At 42.4% G+C, this 20,335-nt stretch overlaps 1 protein-coding gene across 1 annotated transcript in view; it reads right to left on the bottom strand.

Moving 5' to 3' along the window:
• hs6st1a (heparan sulfate 6-O-sulfotransferase 1a) overlaps positions 1 to 19,554 on the bottom strand; it is a 60,110-nt gene extending 40,556 nt beyond the window's left edge. Inside the window, exon 1 of the mRNA XM_084915798.1 lies at positions 18,692 to 19,554. Within this exon, the coding sequence (XP_084771924.1) occupies positions 18,692 to 19,191 (500 nt within the window). The 5' untranslated portion in view covers positions 19,192 to 19,554. The remainder of the gene's footprint in view (positions 1 to 18,691) is intronic.
• Positions 19,555 to 20,335: the final 781 nt, after the last annotated feature.

Raw genomic sequence — 20,335 nt, 5'->3', positions numbered from 1 at the left:
CTGTGTGAATGAATAGAATGCAGTGAGGCTTGAACAGAGGGCTTGTATGAATAGGTGTGTATAAAGCGCCCTGAGTGCTCCAGTAGAGTAAAAAAGCACTGTTTAAGAACTACCCTATTTAGTTTTTACCACTTTAACTAAACCAGTGTTTCTTGCCTCATCAGGTTTCATCACATCCATGTCACCACCTTGACTTTGTACAGTTACTCATTAAACTAATTCCGATGTATATGCTACCCAAAAGGAAACGCTTTTCCCCCAATGACCCTTGTTTCTTTGTTAGTCATTAATCTCCAGTTGGAGAGGACTTCCTTAACAGCTAAACAAACATGAAGCATCTGCTGCTGATGTGGATCACTACACTACATTACATTACCAAATTCCCCTTAGAAACGTATCCTGATGTGGTCACAATGTACAACAAAGGATCACATCACTATTTACAAAATGAGACTGCGAATAAACGAGTCATCCTATTTCATTTGAATTCTCAGTTTCTCAACACAAGGACCGACTGAACCGTCATGAACACTTTTCTGTAAATCTTACAATTTCTTCCATGTCACAGAGTTAGACGCCAGTAAGTTCAGAATCTCCTTAGAGCCGACGAGCAGCACGCCCTCTCAACGAGTTCCTGGTCTGATTGTTTTGTTCCCAAGTGAAATTACACGGCCCGATTTCTTATACGACCCACTAAACTGAAAAGCACTCTCAGCTACTTCGACTGATTTAGTTGTAAAAATGACCTCAGCTGAGACATACAGACACGAACTGCTACTCCAGATTCAATTAGTGACCGAACAAATACACAAATTGCTTTAAGATGTGTCAAATAAGTTAGTGAGAGAAGACTAAAAGTGGATCTTTTACACAAGAACAACTACTACAGATAATTTGCAACAACACAAATATGAGAGCTTTACATTTACGAAATAAATCTGGTTAAAATAAAATACTGATTATTTCGTATGTTTAATGAAAAACTGAACATACAATCTTCAAATCTCTCTCGATGGGTTTCTTCATAGGATAAATCATATGTAGTACAGCTAGTACAATGCTAACGCCTGCCTTTTTAACCAATCCAAGACTGTGTTTCCTTCTTTTTTCTTTTTACATCAAAGACTATTTCAGGCAGTTTCCTATACAACTTAATTTATTGCTGTGAAGAATTTTTTTCCCCACCAAAAAAAGACTCGTGTAGGAGAAAATCCTTTAGTTCATTTATAACAAAAGCATCTTAGTCTCACAGCTGCAATTTTTATTTATGCATTGTGTTTATTTTTAAGCAGTGGAATTTTCATTCACTTTGTTGAAACGGCAATGTGCACAATTCAGAAGGGGGGGGGGGGGGGGGTCTATGATGTTTTTGTCAATATCGCAAAAGCCTTATCTCTCACCCCAAGGCGATCGCTGCCCTGAAATAATCCTCCACAGACTTCGTTAATAAGAAGAGGAAACGCACAACATGTTTTAAATCTTTACTGTGGACGACACATTATGGCTCTGTGGCTGTTTAATGATCTACAATCCTGTGGGTCCAACCTGTAGATCGAACACACTGGCAGCACAATTCCCTTTCTGGGAATGAAAAAAAAGCAGGCAGGTAAAAGCTGCTCATAAAGGCTGACGGCTGCACTTACAAAACACTGACTGAAGGAAGAGAAGCTGAAAAGACGGTAAGTGCGAAAGATTTTTAATATTTAATAGATAAAAACACAGTCGACAGATATCTGAGGCCACTTTTCTAAATCTGTCAAAACTGATGGATCATCATCGGGTGTTTATCTACAATTTGTGACTGCGACTGTGTTGTGAAGAAAGTCGTAACGGATCCCTGTGTAAAGTTGTTCACTTCAAGGACTTTAAGATGAGGCTCCAAAGAGCCAGTACACCCATGTCTGACCTTTTCACCTCGTCACACGCTCTCACACAGACGCACAAAACGCCGCAAGGGCTGACCTCTTTACACTGATTAACATTCCATCATGTTAGGAGGGGTGACGAGATAGTTTCACCTCACCTTCTTGCTTTCTGTTTCGCTCTTTTACTTTTTATTTATTTATTCTTTTAAAGAAAAACCTCCATCATCTCTTCCAGGCTTTTCTTTCTGTTTGCCTGCTCAAACACAATTATCACACCCCTCCAATTTCCTTCATCGTGGCGCTTTTATTAAGCTTCTTTCTCCCTTCATATCCATTTTCTCCTATGGGTGTTTTAATGTTTTAGCAGGAGTGTGCATGCGTGCCGGCATGTCCTGGCAGGTCTGTTTCTCAGCCACCAGGCTTACAAGAACTTGCCCGACTAGCCCCATAGGGCCAGAGTTGTGTACATAATTTACACGCAGACTTATATAGATGAATACTTAAAAATACAGATATATTTTTATATACGTGCACAAAAGCAGAAACACACATTTTATCACTCTGGCAGCGAGAGTAACAAAAAGGGGGAAATGACTAGGTGTTTCATTAACTATTCTGCACCTTTTCTGCTTTATTAAGACCTGTGACTCATGTTCGCCTCTACACCTGCTCTCTCCGGGCTTTTTGTGGCCGTTGGTGCAGAGCAGCGCCCAGCATCTTGTGTGTGTGTCTGCTAGAGTGAAGTTCAGCTCATGAAGACTGCACACGGACACGGTATTTGACTTTAAAATCCAAACACTGCGGTCTGCGGACACGTCAGCTCTCCTGCCAATTTTTTGACGGATTCTCAGCGGGCGCAATTTCTCTTCTTTGCTTTCAAAATGCAGCGACAAAAACAACATGTCAATATTTTTGAAGCTTCTCAGGCTCGTTCAGGCGGTTAATTAGTTGAATGCCTTTAACGGGGGCTTCTGTGTTGCTTAAAGCTACAAATTTATGTTTTGTTTGTCCCTATTTACACACAAGAATGGTAAAATATTAATAAAAAAAAAAAAAAAAAAAAAACACAGCCCAATGAATCGTTACTACTACCACCAAACAGAGCTAAAACAATGCCAGAAAGAGCTGCTTTGGCATGAACAGCACTGTGTATCTACTAATTTCACATTTTTGCCTCTAATCTCAATTAAAATCTCTTTTCGGCGTTAAGAAAACTACATTTGAAGTGAATTCAATTATAATAAAACTCTGAAATCTTTCATTTCTATGAAATAATATCCTATCCTACTATTACAGGCAACAACAAGCTGTTTTAAAGCATCTATCTCAATGTAGCACTTCAGTCAAGAATAAAGGTTTTTTCTTTTTCTAAGGAATGAGCTTTGATAAAATGAACGTAAAATGTATTTGAGGAGGACTTTGATGTTTGAATATTTTGAAGGAAATAAAATTTGGTACAAAAAAATAAACAAAAAACATAAGTTACACTTAGGGCTGTCTTGAATATCGTTTGTTGGGCTTCAGGCGTTGACAGTAAAATGATTCAAAAGAGGCAGAATTTATTTTTTCCTTCTCCTCAGTGCATGCTGCTCTCCAACTTGCTGAATGGCACAGAAGGAGACATTTGACTGTAGAAGGACCTTCGTTGCTGAACAGCAGTTGGTTGACGTGAGAAAAATGCTACTAAATGTCTGCAAAGTTGCTAAATGTAGCAACAAATTGCCAAGCTGAAACAGGAAGAGGATCACTGCTTAGAGTGAGTCGTGTCAAACGCATAATTTAAGATGATATAGATTAAGAACGTAGTTTGCAATAATAGTGCACCCAAGACATGAACACAAGATTTATAAAAACAAAACAAAACCCCAAGACTAACCATTCAGTCTAAAAGAAAGCCCACACTCAACGGCTGAGGTTAAGTACTGTTCCTACAAACTGTCAGCAATTTGAAACTATTAATCCTTAGTAACTAAAATATATTTCAATTTTGTTAAAAATGTGTGGTGCTTTCCACTATGCTTAAAATTGCATACAATGTCACGCTAGTTAGCATGGTGTGGCTAGCGGTTTCCTTCCCAGCAGGTTAGCATCTACAGGACTGTGTAATGAGTAGTTACATGCTGGGTTACTATGACTTCCTTTTACTAAAACTGCCGTTATTGTTACATTTAGCCCAAAGTAGTGCTAAGTCATGCTAGTTCTTGGCGCTGTTAACAGTGTTTAACAAAAAAAAATGGACTGTGAAAAATTAGTTGAACGAATTCAGCTTATTGGTGCAAAAGCCACAGTTTCTGCCACAGGAACTAAAAAAGAAGAGGAAGTAAAGACTGGAGTTTGTGTAATTAGTTTAAGAATTAGTTTAAGAGTAGAATAGCCCTTTATTGCCATTTATTGTACACGCATAACAAAATTGCACACCTGCACTTAAAAAAAAAAAAAAAAAAAAAGCTAGCTAACTGGACTTAAGGAATTAAAATGCTATTTTGACCTATGTATATAATTTCTTGCCGAGTTTATCGGTTCAGTCTATCATTACATTTACTCCATTTTTTTTTTTTACTCAGTCTCAGTTTCAGAAAGGAAGATTATCCGGGATGACCGTCAGAGCAACACCTCGCTCCTCAGATCTGGTTTCAGAACCCCAACATATGAACGGAAACATCTTGGAAGCTTCAAAACGGCGCTTCAGAAACCAGTAACGGATGCTACACACATCTTTTACACTGACTGTGGCCTTTCCCACCAAGCTTGTTTGCAACTTCCTATCAGAAAAAAGTGTGAAGCCTCAAGTAGCATCAGATAGTGAGGGGTGCCTACGTAACACCTTAGAAAAACAGTTCAATTGTGCTGTATGGGAAAAAATATATTAACAATAAAAAAAAATATTCAAATTAAATAAATATGAAAAAAATATCTTAACAGTCAAATATTATTTTAGGCTCTTACGCTCAGCACACAGTAATTGCAGGGTGCATGAAAAATAATAATAAAAATGACAATAACATATTACCGTTCACTGTATCCATATACTTTTACTTTCTATACAACAAAAAGCCTTTTCAAACTTTTAAAAGTCCTTCAACAGGCACTTGCATCCTTACATAAGACCATAATTACCTCTTGTAAAAACATTAAAACCTGCTTGTTGAGCATGAAAGGTTAACTTCGGTAAGAGTTTAGATACATACGGTACATGCCCACACACAAACAAGTCGAGTCATAAAGAAATCGCTTCTCCATACAGAGTGAAAAACCACAAAAACAGATCGTGGCACCCAGAGCGTCACAGTCTTTCAGTTGTGACTTATTACTTGAGAGAGAAACGCAAATAAAAGCCGGGATGATGAAAAGACATGAAGGTGGATGAAAGACACCTGGCGCACCTACAAGAAATCTTTACAAGTTAAGAAACCGTGTGTACAAGGCCACAGAACCACATGTCCATATAAACCGGTTATAAAAGGGAAAAAAAGAGCAGGATGAACAATAAGTGTGCATATCTGTGTGTGCGAGTGTGTTTGTATGCAGTCGAGTGTGAGCCAGACTCCAACTGAGAGGGGAGGCAATAACAATTCCCACTGACCTGAAAACTAGCTTGCCAGCCACCTCAAAATACAGAGGAATGGGAAAAAAGAGGGAGAATGTCAGTGAACACCAATGGAGTGAAAATACAGAAAATACAGATTTAGAAATAGCGGCGAGCGGTCGTGTAGAAAAGATTTGAAAAAAAAAAAAACAAAACCCAGGTGCAGTGAGGGGATTACAGAAGGAACGGGACTCGACGCCCCCTCTGCACCGCTGGCTCAAATGAGAAGAATGAGAAGACAAAAAAAAAAAAGAAAGAGAGAAAACAGAGATTGACAGAAAACGATGGAAGGAAATGTGCACGAGGCATCTGCACACACCCAACAGGATGGAAAACAAGTGTGAGACAGTTTGTTTAAGTGCTGACAGGGACTCTGCATGGGTGTGTGGATGTGTGGGAGCATGTCCCTTTTTTTGCTTTTGTGACTCCCAAGGTCTCCCGCGGTCAAGAGCGGATCTCCTTTCTCTCTCGTGCCCTCTTTTCATACACTTATCCCCCCCCCCAACGCACACTCTTTTTTTTCTTTTTTTATACACTCATTCCTCGTCCCCTCCCTCTCTTTTAGCGCAGCGCTGAATGGCCCTCTCTTTCTGATGAGTGACTGATGAATGAAGTAGCTCTTTGAAGTCAAGAGTCACAGCAAGGCCGGTCAAGCGTGAAGACAAAAGATGGCAGAGAGCGAGGGGAGAACGGGAAAGAAGGGAGGAAAAGAGAGGGGGGAGGGGGGGGAAGCACATGTGGGGGGAACAGTGAACATCATAAAGTCTGTAAGGGACGGAGGGAGCATGTGTGTGGCAGAGAGAGCACGGTCTGCATTTTTGCACGAGTGCCTCGGACTATTTGCATTGTGATGCTCAAAAGGCCAGCATCACGCAAATGGGAAATAACCCAAGTTGTGATGAAGTGACATCTTTCTGGACTCCAGGGAGTTTCATGCACCTTTAATACCTCTACTCTCTTTCATCTATTGCTATAGACACTCAGAAGCAGAGAAAACGGCTACTGCCTAGGTCTTTTTTCCTGTGTTTTTTTTTTCTCAAATACTGTTAATGGTACTTCTCTTTAATTTGTTTCGGTGGTTTAAGTGTTGCATTACAGTTAGTATCTTGCCTTCTGCAAATTAATAACCTTTTAGTCCTATAACCGGTATTTGTCTTTGTTTATGCGTAGTGTTTCTGAGTATCAGCTGCTTAATTTGAATCATTTTTTTTTCCAAATCCCTCTGCCTCGCCACCTCTTTCAGTCAACACTGTGTTTAAATTACTTTCCTAGCAGGGAAAAAGGAAAAAAGCTTACATAAAACAGAACAATCTCACTTGTTTTACTCATTGTCTGGGAACACCTTGCTTCACAATGACACACTCACCTCTGAAAGCTTCTCCGTGCTTAAAGGCTCATTGGTGGTGGGGTAACGTTTGTTGAAAGCTTTGGAGCTAACACCTCAAATTACCTGGCTTTCCACTAGAGGAGAATATGAAATTCATAGACGGCAGCGGAGTGACAAGAAGTCATTGGGAAAGCGGTTTGATAGTTATTGCTTTGGCTTCATTTGTAGAGTAATTACAGACTGGGATGCGCAGCCAAGTCCAATTTTCAGAGCAAGCGAAAAACACAAAAACAAAGACTGAACGATTTCAATACATCTCGAGCTCTTAATATCCAGTGTAGTAACAAGGCATGTCTTATCAGCATTTGGTGGGACTTTCGGATCCCATTTGCCTTCGACCATGGGGAGAAGACTCCATTAAAGGGAAGCGCACATAATTAACTGTTTGCCTTAAAGAGGCAGGATAAGTCTTGTCTCTCATAAACATCTAATTTACATACTCGGCTCTAATTGGGCTGTTATGTTCTACTTTCCGGGACATGACAAAGCCCTCTTAAGCACCGCTAAGTGATGCGTTTTCATGCGTTTGAACTCGTCAAAGCTCCTTTTTTGGTCATCTGTTCGGTTGTCTAATAAAATATTTTTTTAGGAGTTAGCAGGACTACCTTGGAGATAATTACAGCATACCAAAATTTCCGGGGTTTAGGCCGAGACTGGAGTGGAATGCTCGAAAGCGTATTAGCAGTGGATGCCATTGACTAAGTATGAAAATAAACTTTGAAACAGATGTTCAGGCTTAGTTGGGGAGTTATCTAAAAATATCCGCAACGGGCAGCACCAGGGTGCAGTGGTTAGCACGGCTGCCTCACAGGAAGGAGGTTCTGGGAATCCACACTGGTCGGCTGAGTCCTTTCTTTATGGAGTTTACATGTTCTCCCTGTGCTCGAGTGGGTTCTCTCTGGGTATACTGGCTTCCTCCCACAGTCCAAACATGTGCATGGGGTTAGGTTAATTGGGATTTCTAAACTGGCCATAGGAGTGAATGTCATTTTCAACAGTTGTCTGTTTCTCTGTTATCCCTGCCATAGACTGGTGACCTGTTTAGGATGTATTGGCCTATCCTATTCCACAGATAGCCTCTCCCCGCGACCCTGAATTTATAAGTGGTAGAAGATGGAAGGATGCAATGTTCAAGTGGTTGGTTATGGTATTAGCCTTGCCTCTCCATGTGTATCTACTATAATAAATACAGCAGTTTTAAATATAAGACACTACACTGACTACTGAAAACAGTGCAGCCTCAGTGGGACTGGATTTTCTCTGCCTATTAAAGCCTAAGTAACCAATCTATGTGGTTGTTAGGACAACTCCAGGGGAAAATCTGAAATATTGATACACTTTGTATCCTTTTCAAGTACTAGTCGTAAAAATGTCACAACACTGTACTATGCATCTGTAGGTAGGTGTACCTGAAGTAATTTAGTATTTTTTGCATTTATTTGACAGGCTAACAAAAAGTATAAAACTAGAAGCTGATGGAAGTTTAGTATCTTACTTAAAGACTAACAACACAAAGCTGTTGGAAGACATATTACATATCATGGGGGATCAAACCAGTGATCTCACTGTTACAAGACTTCTTCCTGAACTTCTAGTATAAGGTATCAAAGGAGATATTTTAAGGAATTGACGGGCTTAGCAGACATGAAAGACCCACTCCCTAGAATTCCCTTTGTAACTTGGCAATTACCCCAAGACCACCTGATTTTTCTGTCTGTGCACATGAGGGAAAAAAAAGGCACAGACAGAGGGTGGGGGAGAAAAGAAATCTGTCGTACAGTTCCCCAGGGTGAGAGAGGGAGAGAACACTATACTCCTCCTGTGTTTATCTCAATCTCACATCAGATCAGATCACTGGCGGATAAAGGCGCATCCTGACACATCACTTCCTCTCTCTGGAGGAAGCTGACACGCGCTGGGGACTCGGAATGACAGCGGTGGTGGCGCGCAGGATGAAGAAGTTTTTTTTTTGACAGAGCGAAAGAGAGAAGGGGAAAACTAAGGTGAACCTGACATACTTGCAGCCCAGATCCACAGAGCCAAGTGAGGAGGAGAAGGAAGAGCGGCAAGAGACAAAGAGGTGAAGAGGCACTAAGAATAGTATAACTGGATTAGGTTTAATGCTGACCTTTATTTGGCAGAGTGACACTCTCTCACTCGTCTCTTTAGTGCAGTTACAGGAGAGGCCTGCCCTACATTTAAAGCTCAGATCAACAAGAGTCGGTGCTGATTTTCAAACAGGGAGACGTATGGATTTAACTCTTAACTCAACCAGGCCTGTCGCATAATCTGTGTGCAAGAAACATCTTTTAGTAGCTGCCACCTGACAGCTCCTCATACGACTGTTTGTGGTACTAGCAGTCAGCTGCGGTTCGCCTTTAATTCTGCTCAGCACAAAATAAAAACCTAAATCTCTCCGGGCAGCCTGATGAAGTTTTTATTATTTATGCCCAGCTACAGATGGTGCACAGAGGGCTGAAATGAAATCAGAAGTTCGGGGGTTTGTTTCCAGAGTTAAGACAAAAACACTCAATGTCACCAGTGGCATTTGTAACATAGAACTAATCCGACAGAAGAATCCAAGGGCGAGTCAGGAGATGCCAGTTTGGATGAGACGCGGCAGCGAGTTACGGAAACAATGGAACAGAGGCGAGCGCAGATGTGACGTCACAACTGCCGCTCTGTTCATACTGGAGAAAAGAAAGCAGCGAGTGACTTTTTGTTGTTCGGTTTGTCCTTGTTAATATTTAAAGTGACCACCGTCGAGCTTTTTCGCCTTTTAAAGCAGTGATTTTGGAGTCACATCCCTGGGAGGGCCTCAGAAACAAGAAACTGCATCATCTGAAGCTGACATTGTGCAGAAATAATCGTGAGGTGCACCTAAATGTTCACAAACACACCTCAGCTTTTAGGAATTGTAAGAAATCACAGCTCAAAGCTCATTATTTGTATTAGAACATAATCAGAAATATGCATTTTCAGTGACGCTTGGCAGCAATGTAAGCAACACATTTCATCTGTGGTTTACCAGGCAAACATGCAGTCACGGGCAGGCCCACAAATCAAATTAATGTACAGTGCTGTGAACACAGATCCCACAGGACACACATTCACACGGCACACACAGGGCACACATGCACCAATGAAGTTAGAGGACATGCACTTGCACACAGACACACACTGCACTTTCAAAACAACCAAAACAAAACAAGGAGCAACTCTGGTGATCTACAGCTCTGCCCTAAAGCAAAGTACACAAACCAAGTGTAGCAGAACGAGGAATTTCATTTTTCCCCCACTCTGTCTTTCCATGAATGGCATCGGTGCTTAAGTTACTTCTGACGGGACCCTCACATGCAAACACACACACACACACACACACACACACACACACACACACACACACACACACACACACACACACACACACACACACACACACACACACACAAAAGAGTTCCTGGGATGGCATGACGGGCAGAAAAACTGAGAAGGATGATGGGTAATAATGGGAAGAGGCGTCAAATAGTAGCAGGCAAAACCGGTTTTTTTGGGAATCGGTAAAAGTTAGCTCAGTGTGTGTGTGTGTGTGTGTGTGTGCATGGGCGTGTGTGAGCAGAGACGGTCACAGTCAGCTGAAACTCCTCCCCCTAACTCAAAGAGGCAGTGCAGGATTTGCATTTTTCCCACAATTCAATTAACACGCTTGTCAGCCTCGCCTCTCCGTTCACATGCCTCCTTTGGCCATCTCTCGCTCGCTCGCACACACGCACCCACAGACGCACATCAGGTTCGTGAATAGATTATTCATAAATCCTAGCATGCAGAAAACAGTCGCATTTATTTGTTTGTTAACAAATAAAGGAGAGGGAATGCACACTGAGAGATGAGGAGCAGCTCCGGGTTCACATCCTGTCTGGACTTGTCATATTGAGGGACGTGAAAAGACAGTGCCGTTAATGGATGCAGAGAGAGAGGCTTCCCCTAGGGATGTCTCCTTCCCTCTCTCTCTCTCTCTCTGTCCTTCTCCATCTCTGAGGAAGGAAAGATGATGTGAGGGAGGGCAAAAGATGAGAAGTGCGATCAAAGAATAGGGAATCATTGGGTGTTAAAAGAAAGACAAGAAACTCAGAGTTGATATGTAGCGAGAGACCAGACAATGGAGACAAGGCCAAACCTCATTTAGGAACCAGAAATAAGCCACAGATGCGCTGACTTTGCCGCGGGGATGGCTAATGACTCCAGCGAGCCTCTTGTCTGATTAATAGACTGTAATCCCATTCTCATGGATAGCATACCATAGCATTCTGCAGCGCCACTCATTAACCACTATAGAAATGCTCACTAATCAGCCAGTCGCTTTTAGCTAGCAAAACGAATGCTAGGCTAGGATAATCAATAGGCGGTAATCCTGTTGGCGGAGCTGCTGCAGCGTAACACCCCTTATTACCAGCCATAGAAATGTCTGCTAATCATTCACCACACGGTTATTTGTCCACAGGGCCGCAGAATCACTTCGGTGGCGGTGGCGAGGGTTGACATTTGACAGTCGGCAACAGAGGGTGGAAGAAAAGGAGTGACACACAGAGCGGTAGGGGCTGTGTAATGATTAAGAAACACATCACTCTTGCTTTTCTGTCCCACACTCATGCTCTCTCTGTCTGCGTGTCTGTCGTCCGTCTTCAGCATACATCCATACTGGTCTGGTAAGACTCTGCTCTATGTTACTGTCATTCAAGTTCAATCAATCAATGACAAAAAAACCCAACCTATCTAATCAATCAATAATGAAGTCTTGCAGGCAGGGTAATGATAACCTTTCACATACCATCAATGGAGACGATGTTTAGCAGTCCCTCTACTTCTCCTGCCCTTACAATCCACTGAGGTGAAACAGCTGCGGCCAATCAATTACGTGCAACGGCCTCAACTTGGCTTCACTGTACTGGTTTGATTTCTGTGCCAGTTCATGTTGACTTTAAGGTCGATTCTGTAATGCCCAACGTCAACAGTTTGGTTCTAATCAGACATTTGCATCCTTGATCAACCAAAGCCAACCTTTCGTTTGCTGCAAAACGTCTGCAGATGGTCTCCGTGGCACGGAGTCAAACTAAAACCCTGCGTATGTGTGTAGTGATGAGGCCCAACAGAGGTATTGGCATATTCTATTGAGCTAAAGTCTCAGCTCTGAATCCTGAGGCTGTGTTATACGTTGACGCAATAACCTGAGAATGAACCTGAGCTGAACTCCTGAAGTCAACGCGAAGCAGCATGAAGCACAGACCTGTCAATTCTATGTTACCAAAGGAGAAAACAGATACAGAGTCCATCTCAACTTTTTCTAACAGTAGAGAAATAACCATTTTATTTGAGGACATCTTGAAAACAGCATTAAACTAAACAGACTACAAAGAATCAAAACCTTTACTAACTTTTAAAAATCCCCAAAACAAAACTATTTGCTGTATGATAACAAATGATTATCATTTTTCCCAATGCAAGATAAAGCTAAATGACGAACTAGTAGTGCAGTGTTTACCGATCCACCTGACATTATCCACTGTCCTGTCAAAGTCTCAAATAGGCTGTGAGCAACGAGTTGATATTTGAAGCTTTTGGCACGTCTGTGGTGGCTTCATTATTCAACTCCACACTAAAGCATTTTAAGCTTTAAAAAGAAAACTTTAAATAAAACAGGTTGAGCAGCAAGAACTTTGGATTATCGGCCTTGTGGCAGCTTATACAGATATACAACCTATAACAAAGCTTCTTTCAGTATGGTCCTGCAAACGTGCATGGAGAGGGGTCTTCGCCCAGTCCTCTAAAATCCTAACTGTGCATTTCTGGAAGTTGATGATGCATCGGTCTGCCGAAAGATGGACTGCAAACGTGCTATCCCTGCTGAACCATAAATTCTGCTTTATTCCTAAGGGGTCGCCATAGTGGATGGATCTGCATATTTAATTTGGCATGGATTTTTACACTGGATGCCCTTCCTGTCGCCTCCTACAGCAAGTGTTTGATATTTTACTTAATTACCAAACAGGTCATAACAACTGTCATTGATCAATTGTGTGTCCTTTGAAAACTCCATTAATCTACTGATGTTCCCACGACTAAATGTAAACATCCATCCAGACACTTATCACTGCATGTCCACTGTACAAACATGATATTCATCAGGTAAAGTAAAGCAGCTACTGGTATTATTCATGAGAGATAAACCCAATCAGAGCCTGGTTTCTAGGAAGATAAGCAGGCATGCCTGAGAAGAAAAGGGGATTTGAGTTCATGAAGGGAATAACTGGCTGGACTGATGTGGGAATGTTTGTCGGGAATACTATAACCGCAGCCACAGGATGAACGGACGTAACCGGCTTTGGTGTGCCTGGCCGCCAGCGCTTAAACCCGGCTAATCTGATTGGATTAACACTGACCTGCCTGACTACACATGAGCGAGTGCATGTGCTCGCATAGACAAACACACACACACGCACATATGATATGCCAATCAGCCGTGGCTGCCTCTGCAAAGTTAATCTGGATGCTGGGTTGCACTGGCTGGCTGACTGGCATCATGCTGGGCTACCACATGCATACGCATCCGCTCTCACGCCCCCCACACACACGCACACACACACACACACACACACACACACACACACACACACACACACAGCCATCTTAGGGTGCAGTGATTTGTGCTGTGAATCTGAAACAGACCTATTGAAAGAAGAGTAATGCCCAGTGCTTGACAACCGTGCTAATTGACTAGCCCCCTCCCCAGCAATGAAACTAAACGTTTTCACCCCTCCATCCTTTATCTTTCCAATCATTCCCTGACAGCTCTCCTCTTGTCCCACACTCATTCCATCCTCTTCCTCATATTGCTCTTCATCGCCACCATCTCTTCTTCTGTTCCATCTCTTCCCTGCCATCGTCCCCTCCCCTCCCTCATACTCATACATGTAATCATTCATTAGAACCAAGGCAGTTGTCCATTAGGCAAAGCAGCCATTTTGGAAATTGCAGCAAATCTTCCATGAAAAGACATTTCCTCTAATGCAGTAGTCACGCTCGGGGGGAGAGCGAGAGAACGATGGCAAAGGAAGGAAAGAAAGACAACGGGCCCGAGATGGATGGAAAAGTGAAAGAGAGACAGCAAGAGAGCCCCCAGCCATAAAGCCACCAAGCAGAAAGCAAGCCTGCTGTTTGATTAGAGTGACACCGTCATGTGGACGGAAGGAGGGAGGAAAGGATGGAAGGAGAGGGAGGGAGGGAAAGTGTTTTAGAGACAAGCCAAGGGGGGCTGAAGAGGAGGTGGGGGAGAAAGAAACAGGGAGCGATTTGAAAGAGGACTGAGACTAAGGCAGTAAAATTAGCCCCATCACTTTGCTTACTAAGACACTCTTTGACATGCCAGGATTTAAAAAAAAAAAAAGAAAAACAGGCACACACAGTCATGAGATGTGTGTATACACACGCGCACACACACACATCCAGAGGACAGATGGTTTCCCCCATTTGAAAGTGGTGCTTTAATTTGAGTAAAGTGATAGGAACCTCCTTAACCAATTAGAAGCGCCATATCTTAAGCATTGCATTTGACTGTTTGTTTCACACACTTATTAGTGGACGTGTGTGAGTGCGAGATAGTGTGTCCCATGGGATCAGTGGGGAACATTAAAACTGGTATAAGGAGTGGGAAGATGACAAATCCACTCTCAGTGGCGCTCTGCTGAGTAAGTGAGTTACTTTCTCCCACAATGCCACTGTTCATCTCGATCTCATCTAATCACCAATCAAAGCCAGACCTGTCTCCCCCATTACCAACTATTCATCACGCCGCTGCTTGCTCCTTTTAATGCGCTTTGCTCTGAAGCTGCCACATTTGTCTCCAGACCAAACTATGTCCAATCAACTGTTTTATTTTCTTCAAAAAAATAAAAAAAAGAAAAATTAGGATTCACTGTATTTAAAAGAAAAAAAAAGAAACCATACTTTATCTACTTTCTTCAGCGTTTTTAAAGCTGCTGTTACGCTCTCTTCAAGTGGAAATATTCAGAAGAAATGGTGCAACAGACTCATCTGTTCAATCAATAACTAATCCAGCCATAACAACTGGGCTTGGAAAGTGTTACAGCATCAATACAAAACAGCTCCCAAATCCACAAATGTTTTGGAAATCTCATAAGGGTAATTATGATGCTCTCTAGCTCTTATTAAAAGGGCAACATGCCCCCATATAAACATAATTAGAAACAGTTAATAAATTAGGCAACTGTCAAATATCGCAGAATTTTATTAATGGATGCACTTGTTTGGACAAAAACGTATTGATACTTCTTTCACAAAAGGCTTGATAGTATTTTTTGGTTTTTTGCTGGTATGCTTAACCAGCAGAACAAAACAAGCAAAGACACATTTCTTTGATTTCATCATCACGTTAAAGAAGTTCCCAAAGTCAAGAGTCCTACAGCCTACTTAAAAACCTGAAAATCCCATGGAACCCACCCAATTTTAAATTGTGATGCGTTTCCTTGAAATTTTTATTTAAAACAAACAAACAGAAACAGGCTCTTGGCTATAAATTGGTAATGCTACCAAGTCATATGCAAACTGCTGAGCCCAATGAGTGACCCACCTGCCACTTTGACACAAACTTCAATACAAAAGCAGTAATGAGTACTACCACAGACTAACAACCTCATATTACCAGTTTTAATTAACGTTTGACATCAATACACAAATTTAAATAAATATGGAACTGTACATACTTGTGAGTAATCTCAAACTGAATTTCTATTAATGTGCCCCACATGCAATACCTTTGTGGCCCACCAGGGGGTCCCGCCCACAATTTGGGAATCTCTGCATTAAAGCATAAATCAAAATGGGACAAAATATAATCAAAAAATGAAAACAATTTAAGAAGGAAACATTTCATTAATGATAATTACATATTATATGCGTCTTAATTTCACTCCAGCTCAGTGTGTGCATCTGCTCTGCTTTACTGTCATTTCTCTCCTCTGCTCGCTGTTTCATCATGTGACTGAGCGAGGAGTAAAAGCTTTACACTTTAGCTCCACTTAAACCCAAAGACAACCCCAGCGTCCGAAAGTCAGCCCTAAAATCTCCTAATTATCATTATTATTTCTTAATATGCATCCCACATGAAGCTAGTAGCAAGAGACAACGCTGCAAGAAGCTCTGCTGGTAGAGAAGCCAATCCTGACCACGACCCTGGTGGCTCTCCTGCTGATGTCATTACAGCTGCAACCCCACCGATAAGCTTCCTCAACCCTCCCATCCACTTCTGGAGACAGTTAACCTCGGGGAAACACTGCAAGGCTAACCCTGGTAGCCTGCTACACAGATGAAAAGGACTGGTGTGCTGCCAAAACACTGTGGGAAAAAGCTCATCAATTTTCATTTAGGACGTGTGAACATAAAGACATAGACATGAAATAGATGTTTGGCTTACATTAAAACTCAGGAAATATCCATATCATATAGAGCACAGCATACCAAGCAAAGCCAAACTGAATGAGACGTAACAGTTTAGGATGTATTCACATACCCTTACAGTAGTAGTGGTAGCCATCTTTAGTGACTTGTCCACTATTAAATCTTAAATACGTTTGTTTGTCTGGACTTTATTCAGGTTTTACTGCAGATATATATTTTTGTTGACAGCCAGGTGGTGTATTTATGTGCCTCAATCCAGCTGATGGAAATGGTCCTAATTCACATTTTATTTTTGCAGCATTTGAGACGTTTGTGTAAAATCCACTCGACAGCTGTATGAGCGCACAGCTGCGAAGAGAGGGATGCTGGATCTGTCAGCACAACAACTGCTCCTGCTACATAGGTTTGTTTTAAATCATCATTTTCCGTTTCACACAGATATAGATTCACTCAAAACCACTTCCTCAAACATAAACGCACTACGAATATACGCAGTTGATCTGAAAGCTGCGGGTTGGGGGGGACACCGAGAAATGCCACACCGACACCTTTAAATTCACGCTTTAACTCGCGTTTGCACGACAATGCCCTCAAGATAAATGCTCCCAGCATTATAAGAGTGGCACAAGAGGACCGAACAATGAGGACAGAGGCCAGAAAAAGAGGCAATGAGGGAGAAAAAGGAACAAACAGAGCCGTGACAGAGAGAGAAACAGAGAGTGCTTCTTGTTTCTTTGCAGTTATTCACTTCGCTTCTTTGTGAAAGTTGCGCTGTACACAGCTTGGAGCGGCACTGTTTTCTTTAGGGCGTTTTTACCCTTGCAGTGCCTTGTTTTTCCTGCCCCGAGTGCTCAGACAGTCGATTACACCCGGGCCAAGCGATCGTCTGTCATCTGTGCTCTCACCCGTGCATATTTACTCTTATCTTCTCTGCCTTCTTGCCTCGTTCGTTTCCTGTGGCCTCTTCAGGTGCGCGCGGGCTCAGAAACTGTTCACAAAGTGATGAAAGGCAGTTTATCCTGCATCCACTGTGATATCTCAGCCCTCCATGCAGAATGGCCGAACACGTTATCACCTCTGCCCCAGGGAAACCACAGGAGTCAGGACAGACGCCAGTAGCAAATACCACTGCTAGTGTGTGTATGTGTGTGTGTGTATGCGTGTCCCAGTGGTAATAATCACCCGGATTAGAGCGGAGCCAAACCCCCGCAGGGTCCCCCGATCTCCCTCCCCCTCTACCAGCCAAGCCCAGCCCAGCCTGCAGCACTGATCCCCCAGTCTGAGCAGCCATGGGAAGCAGAGCAGCCGGCCTGACATCTCCACCACGCCTGGCTGCCAGACAGACAAATTTCCACAATTTCTAATCCCTCTTTGTCCTATTGATCATCCATAGCCAAAATAAAATATTGAACAAGCTCAGACAACACAAAGACACATAACCCATTCAACAAGCGTACCCTTTAACCACAGGGGTGCAGTGAAATGGAAGTTGATACAGCCGTCAATATGTCTGGGTGAGGGATGCAATATGTGGGCAACAACAATGGGGAAGGCGTGGAGAAGAAATGGGTTATAACTTAATAAGAATGCGCATTGTGTCTGGGTACCTCGCAGTCAAAGCGAGGGATTATTACTGAGCGGAAATGTTGCCTGGATGTATTACAGCCCTCCTGAAATAAATTCAGCCAAATCTCAGTGTACGATTCAGTGGGAGGGCACCCTGATATTGGCACCGATCAACAATTGTCAGAGATGCTGCTGAGCTCCTGTGGAATTTCGTGACAGTGTAGTGTTGAAATGTCAATCAACATTTGCCTCTCAGCATCTATTCTCGACCTGCAGATAGATGACTTTATGAAAATTATATGGTAATGCTGTCCCATGCAGAGAACAACACATCCGTGAAGAAGCTGTGGGGATTTTCATGCGTTTGTTACATTCGTTTATGAGACTATAACACCTTTATATTACCCTCTGTTGTGCTTTATCTTCTCTGGGATCACAATAACAATCCTGTGATTTAAAAATAAAAAAACCTGCTCCAGGTGGACTTTTGATATTTTTATGAGGAGAGATGAGCTTTAAACCACTGATTATTATGCCTTTTAAAATGTCTCCAGGGGAATGAGGTAAAAGATGTCATGAGCAGAAAGAAGCTGCTAAGAACTGAAAGGCAGTTTGACTGAGTGACATAAGTTTATTTATCAACTGTAAGTTTTTACGAGCTTTCAGTGACCTTATTGTACCTCCAGTGGAGAAGAGCTCTAAAGTTTCAGACAAACAAAATCCTCCGCAGTTTGGGGGATTAGAACCTAAACCATACTTTGTGTCTTTTCCATAGTCTACAGTAGCCTGACTACACCAAACACCTCCCAGTCTCACCTCAGGGATTTCTTGTTGTTCTCCTTCTTGTTGAGGACCCCCGGCACACAGTTGGTGAGCTCCGTCCAGTCTGCGTGCAAACCGCAGCTCCAGCCGGTGGAGAACCGAGAGAACAGCCAGGTCTCCTTGCGGTTCGGCCGGTAGCAGGTACACTTCTTCTGGCCCGGTCTGCAGTCGCAGGGGACCTCCAGACGGACATTCTGCACCAGGTGCCTACCGAAGGTAGTCCCCCCGGTCTTCTGGATGTGCAAAAACACGATCACGTCCTCCCCTTTAATTTGGAAATCAATCGTCCTCTCCAGGTCCCTCACGGGGAAGTAGTATTTCTTAACGTAGTGGGGGTCCGGAGTGGGGAAGATGTCCCCCTCGTCTTCTTCCGTGAAATAACCGTGCGGGGAGCCGAAATTGATCACCCCGGGGGCCACGTACTGATAGAGAATCAGCATAAAACACACGGATCCGACGACGATCAACAAGAATTTGCTGCTCCTCTCGACCATGATCCTTCCCAGTGCGGTCCCTACAGCACGCTACCATTTCCCAGTCAAGCCGGCAACGGGGAGCAGGGCGCTCGGCTTCTTCATTTTTGCTTTCCCCCCTCCGAGAAGGAATCGTTTACGGGGCTCAACAGTGGCTCATTCCGCTTCGAGGCGACCGGCGAAGTTGGCTCATGGCTCACCGCGACCGTTCAACACCGTGAAAGACGCATCGTAACTCGCTCGGAGAGCCCCTCGGAGCCGACCCGCTCCCGTTTCACTTTACTTTGGTGTCCAGTCAACACAACAGGCTCACTGCATCACAGTGGAGCTATGTACCCAGGATGCAGCGCGAAACCTACCTTTCAACCTCTCTCACTCCCTCTCTCTTTCTCTGAAAATCTAGTGAAAGGAGAATCGCTTTAATTTGTTGGTAGACATATAACGACCGCGGCATTTGCCAGCAGCCAATAGACAGCGAGATAGAGCGTTACAGTAACGAGCTGTAGTTAAATACTTTGTATTGGATTATTTTACAAACAGGGGGATTTGAATGAGTCATAGTGGTTATAATGTTGTATTCTGAGTTTGTGTTTTCACTTTCAAAATACATTTGCTCTTTTACTTTTATTGTTTAAATCCTTCAGTTTTTTCTTTTTCTCATTAATATCAGCGTAGCTTTTAGACTTTTTTTTCTTAAATGATTCTAATGTGGAAGCCAAGATTTAAAGGAGTTCTGAGCAGACAGATAACTAAAAGTGAACTAAAAACTGGGTGTGGAAAAAAACATTAACACATGAATGGTAATAAAAATAAAACCTATAGTTTAAAAAAGTAATAGGAATTTCAAAGTAAAAAAAAAAAATCTAAAAAAAATATTAAGTGAAAATGAAAACATTTCAGACATTTTTTTTTTTTAACTGAACTGGAACTCAACTGAAGTGAAAACAGAAACGAAACAGAAATCAATACCAAACTATAAATACCAAATTCTAAAATTAACTGATAGGACACTTTGTGCTGGCAGCACACTTACAGCATGTAGACGACCCATGACTCCATAAACAAACGTAGCAAAATCCATCTGACAAGTTGTGGTCAGAAAAAGTTCCAAACTGACCTTAGTGTGTTTTGTAAGTACATATTATTGTTTCACCCGGGACAACAC

The sequence above is a fragment of the Perissodus microlepis genome, chromosome 19 (assembly GCF_051167445.1).
Source record: "Perissodus microlepis isolate ML-2025 ecotype Zambia chromosome 19, ASM5116744v1, whole genome shotgun sequence".
In the NCBI taxonomy this organism is placed as follows: Eukaryota; Metazoa; Chordata; class Actinopteri; order Cichliformes; family Cichlidae; genus Perissodus; species Perissodus microlepis.
The sequence above is the reverse complement of the archived record's forward strand: the minus strand, read 5'-3'. Positions and strand labels throughout refer to the sequence as shown.